The sequence below is a fragment of the Diorhabda sublineata genome, chromosome 8 (assembly GCF_026230105.1).
Source record: "Diorhabda sublineata isolate icDioSubl1.1 chromosome 8, icDioSubl1.1, whole genome shotgun sequence".
NCBI lineage: Eukaryota > Metazoa > Arthropoda > Insecta > Coleoptera > Chrysomelidae > Diorhabda > Diorhabda sublineata.
Window position 1 is genome coordinate 28,012,623 of NC_079481.1, and position 18,520 is coordinate 28,031,142.

The window sequence follows — 18,520 nt, forward strand, 5'->3', positions numbered from 1 at the left end:
GAAATGAGATTCCTCCAGAAAATTTCGAACAAGACTCAATTAGATTAAAAACGAAACGTATAGGCAAATATTAAATACAAAACCTGCAGAGCAATACATAGAAGAAAATCAACTAAAACGGTTCGGAGATGTGAAAAGGATGAGCGAGGAAAGGCTTGCAAGAAGAATACTTGAAGCCAGAACATTAAGAACGAGGAACAGAGGAAGACCAAGGAAGAAATTTTTCCATCAATTCCTGGAAGACTCTGTATATCACATAACTGCAGCAGCAAATATATATAGTTTGAAGGAGAATGTGTAAATGTGTGTCAAGAGAACCCAAAACATTGAGAGTGGAACACCAAGGAAGACCTGAATGCACGAAATCAATAAAACGACTAAGAACTGAAGTAAACTTACATAAGTTACTACCACAAACAAAACATTGAAAGAAATGGAAAGAATTTGGATGAAACTTGATGAAACTGGGCGGTAAAATAAGTCCCTACGCACCGTGTGTAAGTTTGTGCTCTTCTCCATAGAAAGAGCGTAATCTAAATTTTATAATAAACTGAACGTAGCAATACGTCTTCAGTATCTCGACCCCTATTGCGTACTCAAAGATTGACGTATTTTTGCGTTCAATTTAACATGAAATTCAGAGTACAACGATAAATTCGCGCGAAAGTATCGCGGCGAGAAAGATTCGCGGCGACCATTCCATTTGGACAATAGTTCAAACTCATACTCATAGTGAAACGTCGCGAATTTGAACTTAATACTGTCCTGCGATTGAAAAAGGGTGCTGCTAGACTTAAATAGATGTCACAGTCTGTCTTAAAGAAATTTTGAAAAAGCTATCGACGATCAAGTGAATTCTACAAGAATCTACAGCAAACAAGATAAAAATATAATAAAAAACTCATATATTAATTCCGAAATACGATGAAGATGCCATAGAAAAATTTTAATTGTACTAAGAGGTTAAAAGATGAACTTTCCAATATAGAAAATGTATACTCAAAAATTAGTCGAAATGTAAAATTTGTCAAAACCGATGAACCGAAATTTCATCGCTTGTGAAGAATGGCTTCAATTATTTCTAAATATATAATCTTATAAATAAACTTATAATCAACAAACCATTATATCATGTACATGAAGTATATTAGAATAGGCAAATTCAATATGAGGCAAAAATATTTTTAACCGTAAAAGTCGAATTTGTAGGAATCTGTTGGATTTTTATTATAATTTTAAAAGAGAACCCTTGGATTGATTATATAAATTTCAAACTAGTCTTCGAGTCGATTCGATATCTCACCATGGAAGTCTAATAATAAATACATAAATCATATCACAGATATTTATAAGTAAATCCCACATTTGTCACCATAAAAATCATTTTATTAATCCGGTCAATTTAGACATTCAAAGTTACATAAATTCCCATCAAGCTGAAAATCAGTAAATTTGTTTAAAATACAATTGAACATAGAATTTGAATGTTCCCCATCATTTCCGTGTATGGAAAAAATTTTATTCAAGGTCACAGGTCAAAAGAGTTTTTCGCAATTTTCAGCAAAACGGAGAGTTTTCTCATAAAAATTCTTTTTGAATTGTTATATCTCAGAAACGATGGCTCGTACGGAAAAAAGTATTGAAACGTTTTTTGTAGATAATTTTATGATCTACTATTTTTGTCTGAAGTATTTTCATGATAAAGCTTACCGTTTTGCTGTTAATCGCAAAAAACTCATTTTTTTGACCTTTGACCTTGAATAAAAATTTTTCCATGCACGGAAATGATGGGCAACATTCCAATTTCATTTTCAATTGATGTTTAAGCAATTTTACTGATTTCCAGCTTGATGGGAATTTATATAGCTTCACTTTTATTTTTGGTCTAATTTGACCGGACTATTATAACAATATAAACAGATATGTTTATAGCTAAACTATTCATGAGTCACGTTTAAAAGCAAAATTATGGAGATTTTCAGTATTTTCTTAGGGTTTTAGACGATATTTAATACGAAAAACGTAAATGTACAAAACTTCATCTTAAAACTCATTAAAAATGATATCAATCTGATGGTAGCTCGACACTATAAATTCACTTGAAACCTGTTACTTGTCCTGGAGGACCCTGTATATTACATAGGCCTTTAAAGAAGTGGAAGAAAAATGTGTAAACTTGTTTATTGCTTTAGTTTAGTCATTCGTAACACAACAGAAAGGCCATTTCTAAATATATTCAAATTCTTTTTTATTAGAAACATAGCTTTTATCAGAAACATAGCTTTTATTAGAAACATAGCTTTTATTAGAAACAAACATAGCTTTTATCAGAAACATAGCTTTTATTAGAAACATAGCTTTTATTCGAAACATAGATTTTATTAGAAACAAACATAGCTTTTATCAGAAACATAGCTTTTATTCGAAACATAGATTTTATTAGAAACAAACATAGCTTTTATCAGAAACATAGCTTTTATTCGAAACATAGATTTTATTAGAAACAAACATAGCTTTTATCAGAAACATAGCTTTTATTGGAAACATAGCTTTTATTAGAAACATAGATTTTATTAGAAATAAACATAGCTTTTATCAGAAACATAGCTTTTATTGGAAACATAGCTTTTATTAGAAACATAGATTTTATTAGAAACAAAAATAGCTTTTATCAGAAACATAGCTTTTATTGGAAACATAGCTTTTATTAGAAACATAGATTTTATTAGAAACAAACATAGCTTTTATCGGAAACATAGCTTTTATTGGAAACATAACTTTTATTAGAAACATAGATTTTATTAGAAACAAACATAGCTTTTATCAGAAACATAGCTTTTATTAGAAATAAACATAGCTTTTATCAGAAACATAGCTTTTATCAGAAACATAGCTTTTATCAGAAACATAGCTTTTATCAGAAACATAGCTTTTATTGGAAACATAGCTTTTCTTAGAAACATAGATTTTATTAGAAACAAACATAGCTTTTATCAGAAACATAGCTTTTATTGGAAACATAGCTTTTATTAGAAACATAGATTCTATTAGAAACAAACATAGCTTTTATCAGAAACATAGCTTTTATTGGAAACATAGCTTTTATTAGAAACAAACATAGCTTTTATCAGAAACATAGCTTTTATTGGAAACATAGCTTTTATTCGAAACATAGATTTTATTAGAGACATAGCTTGAAATATTGTAAATAATTCAAATTGGATCATCTTCTTTATATTACCAAGATTTAGAAAGCAGCCTTGTAGCCGTACTTGAGAGGAGCTTCTTGTATAAACTTAAAGTGTCAAAAAAAACCGATAAGACATTCATTTCTTTTATTGCTTTAACCAATCTGGCAATCAAAATCGAGAAAAGTATAACATGTACCATCGTAACTATATTCCACGTACAATTTAGTCATTCATAATGCAACAGAAAGACCATTTCTAAATATATATTCAAATTCTTTTTTATCAGAAACATAGCTTGAAATATTGTAGCTAAATCAAATTGGATCATCTTCTTTATATTATCAAGATATAGAAAGCAGCCTTGCAGTCGTACTTGAGAGGAGCATTTAAATTTGTAAAATTCTCTTTGGAGACTAGCGTGCAAATTAATTAGGTGAAAAAGGCCTTTTTTCAATTTTTATAAAATAATTTTATATACAAAAGTGGGTAAACCATATTTGAATGAAATAAACATAATTAACGACTCCTGGTTCAAAGATATTGAACTAAGACATAGCTTTTTACTATTTAAATTAAACACTGAATGAAGAAGCTCAATAAGTTTTAATGAAAATGTATGTTACGACGTTCTTAACAGGGCCCAAAGAACAAAGAATTGGAAAAACGTCGACAATAGAACTATCGTTTCCGTATACTTAAAAATCTTATAAAAACAATTTTCCAATAATTTATCTCATTCTGAAATAATTGGATTCAATAAACAGATAAAAGAATAAATAAAGAAATAACAGATTGCTTTGGAATAAATTTTCTGTTACATAATAAGAGGGTTCTCCAATTGTCATCGACGAAGAATACGACGAAAGATAAAATGGCGGAGTTCCGGTTCGCCATTGGACAGATGGGCTCGTTTGTTTTTATGATGATAAAAGGCGGGATGTGTGTTGCAGTTTGACGCCAGGTGCTTTAGTTTTTGGTTTGTAAGTAGCCGTTTCGGCTTCTATAGGGATAAAGGGAGGGAGATCCCATTATAAAGCGGTGTTTACCTTGCGGGTTATGAATGTTTTTAATAATTTTGTATGACAATGTAAAATAAGGGGTTGAATTAGGGATGTTACGTTAGGGAATATAAATAAACTGTGCGGTTGGAATAGAGTCGATGATACATTTTGTCGTTTAGCATTTTAATTCGTGGAACGACACAAAAATTTAGGAAGTAATCTACGACATGTACAAGTATTTCTACATACATGGTCTGATTAAATTGAATCCGGCCCGGTGCATTTAAACTGTGCGGTTTTAGTAATATCTTTCTTTCCTAAATAACTGAAATCTTTATGGATGTTCGTGTGGATTATGAGCGTCATATCTCAATGTGTGTGTCTGTTTTTGATGTCTGAAGATATTGAATGAAGTTGAGCTACGAGTTAACATGAACCTAAGGCTATGAAATCGTTGATAATGTTGTTCTACTTTATTATAAAGTGAGTATATGAGTGACATAAAGCATTCAGTGAAAGCCATGAAGTCGTCGAAATCTGTCAACGGTGGTAACATCGAAAATGGTGCTATAAAATTGTAGTGTTGGCATCTGAAAGATAACAGAGGCTCCCAACATCTCTTATAGATCGACTCAACATATTTTGATTAATTTGAATCGTGTCACTGCTTGATTCCTACCAAAAACCAGAACTATTCACAACAAATTATTGGTTTATGAATGTGACGTCGAAATTGCCCAATAATCGAGCGAATGGACTTCTAAAAATTAGTTGAATCCGAAAATGCCACCACAAATATCGTGATATTGCGACATAGTCTTTTCATCAAACACGAAACGAAAGTCACCGCTCATTCTCTATATTCACCAGATTTGACTCTATGCGACCTGTTCCTCTTCTCGAAATTCAAAAATCCGCTGCAGGAAACGCTCCATGAGTACATTAATAGGATAAAAACTAATTCGCTGAAGGCTATCCCAGCCAAGGATTACAAGTGTATAGAAAATTGTATTTGTCAGTCCTGGTCAAATTTTGTTTATTTTTGTACAAACCCTGCGATATTCTTTCTCGAATCAATTAATTTTATTGGAGGAAACCAATTTATAGCTGATTTATAAACAATTAAAAGTGATTTATTCGGAAATTTTCAGGATGCTATTAATTCTCAGTTATATAATCCTTGAAAGCCCTGTGGCACGAAATGTTTTGTATTAATTGCAAAGCGCCTGCGTAAAATTTTCATCGATAACAAAATGCGATACGCACTGCGTGTAGGTAATGAAATGTCTTCCTACACCTTGCTAAAACGAAAACACAATCAGGACCGGGACTTTTTTCGGTAGTCAAATATTTAAATAAGTTTTTTTTGCGTCCATTTTAAAATAACTTTTAAGCAAAATTTGGTTAATATCTACTGAGTTATGAACATTTTTTCTCGTCTACATCGTTAAGTGCTTCTTGAAATAAAAAAAAATTCATTTGAAGAGTGAATATCTTTTGGAATATAGGAAACATCATTGGTGACAAAATTAGTTCAACTTAACAAAGCAGATAGAAGACACATTTTTATATTTTGCTTCTTATTCCTTGTAATAGTTTGTGTGTCACATTCTCTGAAGTAAACAGACTTGACTTGAAAAGTATTAAGGGGACTCTTCTTTAGATAAAAGAACCCTCATTCACCATAGAACATCCGCCTTCCGTCGAAGAATTTACGACCAAACGTGAAAGAAAAGATAGAAATTTCGAGTTTTAAAATTTAGATGAGAAATCACCTAACGAGAAATGATCTAATCAGATCAATTCTTAGAAGAAACGAAATCAATAAATTGTTATTTTTTACCGCTCTAATGTACGATTTCTAAGGAGAAAAACTGTTCACTTTGAACAAACTGAATCATAAGAATTTGGAAAATTTGTAAATCTGAAGCAATATGTGGATTAAAAAATGGAAAAGATACTTCGGAAGAGATAGTACTGAGAATTCCAATAGAATTTGGAAAGAGACAAGAAGAGGTTTCTCTAAGAAGACTATAAAAAGCTTCTAGACATTAAAAGATAAAAATAGGAATGATCAAACGTTATTAGACGAAATTTTGAATGTAGAGAAAATTGGGATCGTAAACTTGTAGATGATAGAGTCGTATTATAAAAGAAAGAAGATAAAAGTAAAGACAACGCAAAAAATGTGGTGAGAACATCAAAAAAGAAAATAAAATTACGTGGTAAAATAAAATGGACAAGCAATATAAATATATAAACTAATTATATATATGTAGAGGGAATTAATGAAGAAGGAGAGCCAAGAATAAAGGAAAGAATAAATAGAAACAAGAAGCTTTCATAACTTAACAACATCAATTGAAAATAAAAACGAAAATAAACGTTTAAAAATCAAGAAAAAGACTAATATTGACTTAGATAAACAAACAAATAAGCAAAATAAAAGCAATAAAATATTTGAAAAAAGATCAAAGGGTAAGAGAATTGAATAAAGTGAAAATAACGAAATGAGAGAGAAACTGGGAATACAATATACAACATACTATGTAAAAAGAAGAAAATAAAGTAGATGTACAGAAATTCAATATAATTGTTAAAGATATGAAGTAAAACCTGTTGGTTTGAGGATGAGAATTTGGTCAAAAATGTGAAAAAAATTGATGGAAATCGATGTACAAATAGAATCCTACACCAAGGAAGGTAGAAGTATTGGACTATATAATATTGATGTGAATATAAGTAAACTTTTTGTTTATTAGGTTTTAAATTCATATAAAAATCGTTGTGCAAAATTAATCTTGAATGAAGATCAGTCATCAAGAATAACTATTTTTTTATAGCTGTTAACGAAAATGTTTTTCGTTCTATAAAAACATTTAACGACTTTAATTCTCAAGGGTCTCTTTTCCACGATGATTTTACTACCACCAAATTTTAGTTGCTCCTTATTTCGGTTTTTTTCTTTTTTGGTTTTATGGTCTATTAAAGGAAAAGTAAATTTTTACGAGGGCAAGGAAATTTTTATGAGAGAAAACCCCTATTGATAATTTTTTTAATCAACTACTTGATAACGTATAAGATCGAATCCTTTATATGTTCAATAGAAAAGATACAAATTTTTCACCTCGCAATAAATTATATAAACTCTCGTGATGTAAAAGTACTAATTTCAAATAAAATTTTCATGGAATATGATAATATTCATACTTACACTGGGTATATTATCGTTATTGCACACTGCTTCGCTCAACAGCCTGTCCCTGATTTCCCAAGCGAATATCGAAGGACACTCCCTTTTAAACTCGGCGATTTTATTCACGACAGGCGTCGTAGCAACCCTAGGCTTCGATCCACCAATAGCTCTTGGTTTTATAGATCCGGTTTCGTAATACCTGTCAACAAAACTACCATCAGCCAAACATACAGCCACATTTGTTACCAGAATATTACCTGCCCAATATTTTTGAGACACAACCGTTGGATACTTGCAATATTCTTGAGATGTCGCATGGACGTGCTCCCGAATGAGCCAATTCCACGATTTTTTGTCGAGTCGAATCTGGAAGTGGTCGACCGTTTACGTAGACACCTCCTAATTGATTGATTCCGCTGTGTCCGGCTGTGGAACATCCAAACAATGAATTTTGGCCCATTGCATGATGCATGAAGTCCTCTTCTGAAAAGAGGTAACATATTTCATCGATTCAATCCATCGCTTACTTGAATCGATAATATTACAAGATATAAGCGAAATTATAACAAATCTAATCAATAGAAGGATATTTTAATACTTTAATTAGAAATATAAAAAAACTTTATACAGCTACGGGTAATTACCTATCACCAAGTTTCGTATTTTTTCAGGATATGGTACTGACATGTGGATGATATTTTTGCTATATTTGATGCGAAAAAACAGATGTGGAAGAATTCATTTTGGAACTAAATTCAAAATATCTATAAAGTTAACTTGTGAAGTGAAAAAAAGGAAAGTTATCATTTTAGATACATAAGTAATTATAAATAATAATAAGCTGGAATTTGATGTTTTTAGGAAAAAACACTTTTACGTGCTGATACATTCCGACTTAGTCTTTCCACTGCATGCAACATAAGATGACTAGTCTCCATTTCCTGGTACATTTCTTAATTCATTTTCCACTCAGCATCAAAAGATGCAAAAAGAAAAGTACTTTTATTATAGGTGTGGCTGCATTTAAGGGTCATGATAACAAAATTGTATTTACGTTATTCAACCGTTATAAATATAAGAAATATCTCTGACAAATAACCTTTTTCTAAAATAGATAATGGTACCTTTCATCCTGTTTCTACAAAAGGAATGGAAGGAATTTTCAATAGAGTAGGTTAGAAATAAAAATTGACTCATAAATTCAGCATTAAATTAAAAAGACTGTTGGGTCATCCCATTCCAGATTTAGAAAAGAGACGTATTTGTGAAATTAGCTGTAATGATTGTGTCGAAAAGTTTGTTGGGCAGACTAAGAGATTCATTAGTGTACGGTTTAAAGACCACATAGGTAATTTGGAATGTATCCTTACAGTCCTCTCTATTTGTTAATGAAATGAATGTAAAATTTGACGCCGAAGAGGTTTTTTCACTGGAATTGATTTTCGCTACCACTACAGCAACACTCACAATTACACTGAAAGTAAACTGTTTACCTTCAGTCTCTGAAGACGATAACTTGGATATCGAAACCAGCGTCAGGGAATGTAATTGTGAGTGTTGGTGTAGCGGTAGTGTAAACAGTATCTTCAGTATGAAGGAACAGCTTAGTATTAAGAGAAACAATTTAGAAGGAATAAAATATATAGAAAACATTACATAAATACAGAAAACCTTTTTCCCTGTTCTATCCTGTTCTATCCCCTCGTTCTTCTCTTATTTATTCTGTTTCGATTTTCTATTCTCAGTAGGAGCTAAGCCACATCAGATCAACTGTTAGACTATCATTAAGAGCTCTAACAACCCAGTTTTCTCCTGATAATTCATCTCATCCCATACTAAATAAATACTAAATCAATTATATAAGAATTATAATTGAAAGAAAAGATTTAAAGTTCATCTGGACTGGAAGTCACATTTATAAAAAAGCCAAAAATGGGTGGAAGAATTCAGAATTCAAATTTTGGGATAGATTTAGTGTAGTCCTGATTAAATATTAAAAACAAATGGAAAAAGTGCTTTAAAATCATTTTGCAGGTAATATACCTGAACTCAAATAACGCTAGATTAATATAAGAGTCGTTTATACCAGAATTTTGCCAAAAATTAATATAAATGTGACGTTTGAAGATATTCAATCGATTTTAGATCTGTTCTCAAGAACCTGCTACATGTTTCAATGTTTCTTTCCTAGGCGTGTTGATTGAAATCTTGGGGTTCGTTGTTGACATACTAAGAAATATGATTTCAGTTTTTCAATTTTCTAATTATCCAAAATATGCGTATTTACTAAGTCTATTTAGATAATTTTGAATGATTTGAAGTTATTCCTTTATTTTGTATGTGGAATTTCATATAGAATTAAATATAATCGTATATAAATGTGGAATATATATTTTTTTAATATTAAAACTAACAATGTAATACAATAATGTCGAGTGAATAACAACACAAAACTTCCAAAGCTAAGCGGATTTTGACTTGAAAGCAGGAGCGTTTAAGTGCGTTTTAATCTGATAATATATCAGTGAATAGATAGAGAGTTGAGGAAAGGGAGATTGGGGTACTACTATATTCAAACAGTGGTGTACGATTTATAGATATAATAATATGAAACAGACAAAAGAATGAAAAATTAGAATTAAGAAAAGAGAATAGAAAAGTCCGAGTGGATTCCTTCACTGGTTCTGGGAATATCGAATAGTTACATTCAATGGAAATTTGTCATCTACAATCTTCTTATTTCCTACTTCTATCTCTTCAGGTATGTTTATATAAATGTCTGTGGAATTGACATTATAATTAAGATATTTTCTTGTAAGTAATTACCTTACTTAATGTAAATATTGGTGATGTTCTATCATTTATAATAGAATTGAAAAAAAGGAGAGTGGAAAAGAAAGTGTGAATTCCCTGAGTCTGGTAAAATATCAAAAAGTGATACTGGAAATATATCAACAATAATATTCTTTCCTTCTTCAGGTTTCCATTCCTTTCTGTGTCCTAATATTTTCACTACAATTATGGTTTTTATCTACTTTTCGGCTATCTATCGTTTGGTCTATCCACTTCTTCTCAGTGTACGTCTTCTTCTCTTTAATAGTACTTCCTGGTTCCATAATTTTTCTTTTAAATCTATGTTATATAGTGCGGAGAATACTTCAATACCAATTTAACTATTTTTTCTTTATGTCACTTATTACTGGATCTTAGTTATTAGTTATCTTCATTTCTAAATTTATTCTACCTCATTTTTCTACGTTATTCTTGTTAGTGATTACATTTCAAATAAGCTGATCTAAATTACGATCTTTTTCAATGTCGATTCAATGTCCCTTTTTTTCGATTTCTCTACTCTATCATCCATCATTATAGTTTCTATATATTCAATCGTTATTCTTATATCCGGTATCTCGCTCTATACCTATATGGTTTTTATTTCTATTTTGATCCTGCTGTTTATAACATATAATCATCACTTTGTTTTCAAGGGTATATAAATCCATTATTATATTTTCTACTTTTTTAGGTCACATATTAACATTATATTTCTGAAATTGGTTAAAAAAACCATCATCTGCATACAGTAGTGAATATATTTTTTATGGTTTCAGACACTTGTAGTCTATAATCGAATTCAACGGCTCAGTTTTTTCTTTCATTCGTTTTATTATTCTACGCATAACTGATATAAATAATATTGGGCTCAGGCTACCCCATTTTTCATTAGATATCTGCTGATTTCAATCCTGATATTTGTATTTTAGCATCAAAAAGGTAAATTCATAAATGACACATATTTTTTTTTATTTTTGAATATTGGTAACGAAAAGACTAATTGTCCAATTATCAATTTGTATAATAATTGATGATGCTATAGATCGAAATAAAGTTTAAATCAATTAACAATAGTTACAATAATTATGTGTTCAAACATTCTGTAGCATCTTTACGGTTATTTGATTCATTTTGGGCCTTATTTGATGTTTTAAATGATTGATATATTATAGATTTTTAATGGCCTCACGAATAATAAACCAGAGGAGCTAGATCTTCATTCGATTGCATCACATCTACCAATCTACCTAATGTGGTACAGCTCCAACTTGTTCTTTCATAAATATATGTGTGTATGTGTACATTATCAGTGTGAAATTGTCTTTTTTTTATATATAAAAAATCAACGTCCTTTGTTTGTTGTTATCATGAATCATTTCTTCATTACTGTAATTCATTATTAAATAAATTCTTGGGGTGTGTTCCGCCTATGTCGTCCAGTAGCAGTTACCAGATTTCGAAGTTAGTAAGTTGCTTTGAAATCATACAATGCATATACCTCTGTTTGATGTGCTATAATATACCAATTTGGTTCACAATAGATTGGAAATTGGATCTTTAGATCGAATTATATTGATAATATGGAGTTTCTACAAAAGATATCACATCCTAAGAGAATCACAAGTTTCGACCAATAGCCTGCCATAAGATAAGCTCATTATGATTCTATCCATTCAGCTTTATTATTTTTATCAATTGAATTATTGGTGAAGAATGAAATTCAAGTCTCATTTTTGGAAGAATTTTGTTGAAAAACTCACTTTTTGTTTACTAGAACGATGAGTTAAATAACGATGTGAATCTTTATATCATATTTTTAATATTGTGAATTATGACCCATCTAACACATTAAGACACGTTGATAATCAAATTTCTGTTAAACCTGATGAATGAAATACCTATCTGACTTGGCCTTATACACATTTGTCTTTATTCACTATTCGCATGTAGTCACTAATCTACCTTCTGCGTAATCATTCAAAGTGGGAAATCACGCTTGGAAAAGCATAAAATAGGACAAAGATTAAATCCTGTCTTGAAAATGGCGGCGTACATCGCGCTTCTACGCAATTCAAGTCAAGTTTCCGGGTGTTAATCTTCTCATACAGGAAAAGCCGTGAAATTTGTGAAAGTTCAGTTTTTCCGATAATTACTTTTATAAAACATTCTAAAGTATATGAAAATAGTTTTATTAAAAGCTATTTTCATATTTGGATAAGGTATAAATGAATTACCACAAATTTTATACAATGTGTTCTTAATATTTATTTTGTTGTGGAAAAACAGTTTCTTCGGGAAAAAATACGCTGATTTTGGAAGTAGGAACTTTTTTAAACAAAAAATGAAAACTGATTTCAATAAAATAAGACCTAATTATGGAATATGAAGTTGTACATATTGCCAAAAGTCCACTCCTCACAAATTGCATGATAGTTATTGAAAAAATAATTAATTAAATCAAATTCTAAAATAATTTTGATAAATTTAACAATATTCTACAGGTGATTTGAATTCCTTTTGAACATGCCTCGGATAAAATTCTTATTTGTGCTATTAACTTTTTAAAATTTGCTTCCTAAATCATTTAGACTCTGCTTTTCAAGTACCACTATACAAATAAGCCCAAAAGTTTGAGATCTGGGAATCTCGGTGATGAAAATTAGGAAAAAAATTAATTTTAGCACTAATTCTTCTAGCATCAAAAGTATTACTCCAAACAATCAGTTTTTTGGGCGTTGTAGATGGCGTAGCCTCTTCCAGTGTAATTTTTATTCCCCCAATTTCTTTTCTATCTAATAATTTCTTTACAAAACCAGAGTTTTTTTTTGTAGACAAGAAATATGATATGATATAATTGGGCTCTACACAAAAAGCAAGGATATGAAAGATGATTTAAATGATATTTTCAAAATCTTTATCAAGCCGAGGTAAGGAAGAAACAAATTTAATTTAGCTTGAAATGTTTATTGCCGTAAATAAAAGAAGAAATGTTATAAAAGAGTTAACAATAAGTAAAAAAGAATTAATACTTTCTCATTCTAACCTAACCATTCTTAAAACTTTTTTGTGGTAAATTGAAAATCCGCAATTTTTTTATTATTTTGAACCTAATACCATAACTTTTTGTATCAATTATTGTTCAATATTTTATATGATATCGAACATTTGATCATTTTGTTCAATCTTAGATAGTTTTTTGTTATGTCTTAATGATTATTCAAGTTCAAGTTCGTTTGCCCATCTCTAGGACTCACTTCGGCAGATCAGATTTTCTTGTGTGCTCGTCGAACGTTCTTTCGGATTCGACACAGGTGACATAGTTCGCTAGATGAACAAAATGTTTTCTAAATGTACCTGTGCGCTCCTCCAAATATTTGGTGATAACTGCTGAAAAACTAATGAAAGTGATCAAATTTTATAGATACGAGTCTACTCATCGATAGAAATCATTCAAAAATCTTTTAAAACTATGAAAAAAATGCCGAAAAATATCTTATTTATTCAAAATTTCCAAAATATAATATTGTGATTGTTATAGAAAAAAATATTACAATACTTTTTTCAGATTTGAGAATAAGATAAGTAGCGAGAATCCTCTTTTCGTATATATCGGAATCAAGGGAGAAAAATCCACGGGCGCAAGAATAAACCTCAGAATCAAAACCGATTTCGGATACACAGTTTACGTTAACCCTCAAGACGCCTTCCAAAAAAGAATAAATAGATAATATAAAGCTATATAATCACATAGAATATCTAGTAAAACTTATTAAAAAAAGACTAAGTAATAAATAAGTATTTTGTGATTGTCTTTTCATTATTGTTTTCTTCTTCACTGTACTTTGGTTCTTAAAAAAAATATTCGGATAAATCAACTCTTTTCCACTGATTTTATATATACGAGGATGTTGAATCATTCTACAAGAATGCAATCTTGTCAGTTTTGTCATCTGCAGCTTTACCATCATTTTGAAGACAAACCAATTAAGTGTCATGAGTAACTTTTGCCGCGTAGATAACTATAGACCTAATGAACATGTTTGTTTCTTCTATCAGAGCCTCTTAAAAATCAAATAATCGTTGTTTCACAAACTTTGTTTATACTATTTAAAAATGTGTTCTAATCTTCATATTTGATTCATCTGAGAGAAAATGTTTGTCGACTAAATATTTGTGAATGAGTCGAAAAAGTTCCAAGTAACAGTTTCCAGCAGCATTCTAACCAGGGTTGTTTCTGTCTCAAACAATCCAAAATTGCTGCTGTTAATAAACTTACTCAAGTTATCAGCAAATGCCTTACTTTCTGGACATCAAGACAGTTAGCCAGAAAGAAGGAGTGTCGCACTCAAAACAAGGTAAGCTCTAGTTACCACATAAGTATCTCTGCAAAAGCTTAAGCTATCTCACTGTTTGAGGTCAGATTGAATTCAATATTCCTTGATAAATATTGCTTAGTTTTTATTATTACGAGTATTTTGGTTTTGATATTTGCTTCCACTAAACTATAATTGGACCTCAGGCCAATATTAAAAGTGACCAAGAACAACTATGTCTTTGTTACAATATGAAAACACGGCCTGAATATTTCGCTTATAGCTGTTTAATTATTTAACAAAGTTGTTTATTTCTGTCTGTGACTAAGTTAATTTATATTCATCCAATTTAACACCCTTTATTAACAACAGCAATCAAAGTAGCTTTTGATTGTTAACATATATCCTTCAAAAGTTATCATTGTTTTCAAAATAGCAAAGACAAAAATTTTCAAATCCAATTTAAATGAAATAATAATCATACCCAAATCTGAGAAACCCATGGAAGAAGTTACTTCCTATAAACTTATTATTTTACTTCCAAAACTGTTATAAAAGCTATTTAAAACCAAAATAATACCATTATTCGTAAATGCAAAGTTATTTCAAAGTATTAATTCGGATTTCGGAATTTCTGGAGCGAGAACAAAGAATAACAAATCATACAAGACCTGGAGATATTCGAGGATGTAAGTAAGGTTTATACTAGTCTGAACTAGTAGTAGTCGTGGTAACATACGAAATCAAAAAAATCCTTTCCCAAAATTGTTTCCACATTCTGAAATCTTATTTCGGTAGATCGGTGCTTCATGGTTAAGTATCAACGTAAATTTTTTCCAAGTAGCCCTTTGGGATCGCTTCTATATGCAGCCGATTTACCTACATCAGACAATACATGATAATGCTTTCGTAGCTTAACACCGAGATATTCAAACTGTATCACAAGTCTTTCAGACAAATTCCATAGGAGAAAGGAGACAAAAATTGGAGACTTTCTAGGATGAAACACCTCTTGAAAATAAAACAGCTTGGCATTAAACTTTGACAAATACTGGATAATTAGACACAAATGTCTCGATAAAAAGCTATTGATATACAAAATAATACTTAAAACTTATTGCTCCATAGTATTACAGTGCAATAACCAGTTACCAGTGAAAAGTAAAGACTTGAGCCTTCTCCCAAAACCCTTCTGTGGTATCAGCTACAGAACAATGGAAAAAGCACTTAAAAAGACGGTAGGAGCAATCCCAATGATTGGAACATGGGCTGAGATAAGCAAAGACTTTTCTGGGAAACTATAACCAGAGTAGATCTGCTGAATGTATCAATTGAAGTAAGAACAATCTACGAATACTAACACGAGTTCTATCTGGACACTGTCGCCTCAATAAACGCTAGACCTAGCTCTCGAATTATGAAATACTAAGAACACTACACTTGGGAGCGCTTGAAATAGAAGACGAGAACCTCTGGTAGCTAGAGCTACCAACATTCAGCTGTAAACACTGAGCTCTCCAGTATCTCTGCTAGAAAGGGGTAAAAATAGACCAGAAAAGTATAAGAGACCCCAATACACTAGTGTCAGAACATATTATTCAACATAGTCTGACAATATTTACCCCTTTCTATATCTTCAATAAATTTCAACATATTTTTAATCTATTTTTCATAAATGCCTTATGATAATAGCTCTTAAAGAGGTGTATAAACTAGATAACAATAAAGGAAACCCATAGGATTCTACCCCACAAGTTATTTTTCTATATTTACTTATCATTTACACATTGTAACTCTCAGAATCAGGAAGGTACTTATTGAATCAATTTGGTATACGAAATACATCGATAAAATAGAAAAAGGAAAATTCAAAATATCTTATAAGTATGAGAAAATAAGTATTAGTTAGTATTTTCTTATATCCCATCGTACACGCTTTCTGGGAAGTGGCTCCTTGCTGTTCTCTATAACGAACTCAACGTTCAAACGTTTGTTCTTTTGAGTGTTCGCCAACACCACCCCCATAATAATAATCATACGATGCAAAATAACCCTCTACATTGAATGTTCGATTGCGAGCACGCTGCGGCCTTTAATCAACCAGCAATTACACACAAGTTTTTCTCCATTCTCTCCTTTCCCCTCCTTGTAATGAACCAGTTAATATACGCCAACCCTCCGACCTTATGCATTTTGCTTTTCTTATATGAAACCGCTTGTGGGTTTTTTAAAAGATCGCAAATTGCTCGGTTCGAGGGTCGACGCTCTAATTGTATTATCTAGACACATAGTGGAACGAGTGCTTGTTGAATAATTTGACGTTTTATCGAAAATAAAATATTTATTATTTCTTTTGTAAAAAAATGCCACACTTATTTCGAGCAAAAAAAACGAAATGGTTCTCTTAGTCTAACGTCGTACACTTTGGTCTGTCGTCTTTACTCGTCCATTCTTGCTCTTTGCTTTATCTCAGCGAGCTCGTGAAAATGGCGTCTCTTTGTTGACTCGGTAACCCGTAGTTCGCGACACTCCACGTTTAAATTACATTAACCTTAACATTACATGCCGAATTGAGGACGTACCGAGACGTGAAAGAGCTACGGAATGGAAGCTGTTGGCGACGATGGAAATACTACAAGGTGGCGGTGTTACCTTAACGTTAAAGTATTACCGAAAAATTGAATTAAAACATTTAGTTTAAGAATACAAGTTGTAATTCAACGTATTTACATTACATTTAACATGTTCGGTACTATGTTTTTACGTTTCAGACAAATTATATGTATGATGAATATTAAAATTTAGTAGAAATTATAGTACTGATATTTATTACTTATTCTTGCTAAATTCCGTTTTTTTTTTAACTCAAATTTAATATTAGGAATAAAAAAAGATACATTTTAAGTGAGTATTTTAACTATAGAAAGCATGTTATGTCATACGTAGATTGTCCCAGAAGTATCTGGCCTGACCTAGAGATGACGGTAGTTACTTGAAAAATATCACCATATTACTAGTTTGAAGACGCCACGTTGTTTAGTATTTGTTTTGCAGCCATCAACAGTGAACGTTTCCATTAAATTTGTAAACATGGAAAATATTGATCATCGTTATGTGATACAATACTTTTATTTGAAAGGCCTTAGCTCAATCAATATAAAACCTGAACTAGATTCTACTCTAGATGAGACTGCTCCTTCGTTTTTAACATTAAAATATTGGGTATTAAAGTTTAAACGAGGCCGTACGACCTGCGAAGATTACCCTCTACCAGTGGTCGACCAAATGAGGTGACGACTCTAGAAATGTTGAAGAAAATCCACAAAGCGTTACGAAATGATGGTTGATTGAAAGTGCGCGTGCTAGCAGACATAGTAGGCATTTCAAAAAGTACGGTACATTGCATATCAATTGAAAATATTTACATGAGAACCCTGTGCGCAAAATGGGTGCGGAGTTTGTTCACAATAGAACCAAAACAATGTCGTGAAAATGTTTCCATCTAGTGTTTGGTGAGGTTTCACAGAAATAATGAACCGTGGATCCATCGCTTCACAGCCAAAACAAAAGAGCAATCATTACAATGGATTGAAAAGGAAGAACCGGCTTCAAAGAAGGGAAAAGCCGTTCCATCCTCAGGCAAGCTCATGGCGTCGGTTTTTTGGAATGCGCGTGGGATAATGTTCATCAAGAAATTTAGCAGAAACGATCGCGTTTGGTTGAGAAAAAAGTGTTGTTCCATCGAAAGAATGCATTAGCTCACACATCCGTTATCGCAAAAGCCAAAATTAATGGATTAAAGTTTGAATTGCTACCTCATGTAGCAACATTGGAAAAAATTGTTAAGAGTTTATAGTTGTTATGAGTTAACACTGATAGGGGATGATTTGATTTATTCATGAAAAATTTCACATCTGAAAATATTGATGAACCATTTGAAAATAAGTAATTGAATGTCATTTGACTTCATGTCATGCTAAGCAT

The 18,520-nt window shown here is 31.2% G+C and overlaps 1 protein-coding gene across 1 annotated transcript in view; it reads right to left on the reverse strand.

Annotated features, from left to right (window-relative positions):
* LOC130448355 (paired box protein Pax-6) overlaps window positions 1-18,520 on the reverse strand; it is a 94,685-nt gene that overhangs the window by 60,854 nt on the left and 15,311 nt on the right. Inside the window, exons 3-4 of the mRNA XM_056785684.1 lie at window positions 7,646-7,871; window positions 7,407-7,587 (exon numbers count right to left, since the gene is read on the reverse strand). Coding sequence (XP_056641662.1) covers window positions 7,407-7,587; window positions 7,646-7,871 — 407 coding nt within the window. The remainder of the gene's footprint in view (window positions 1-7,406; window positions 7,588-7,645; window positions 7,872-18,520) is intronic.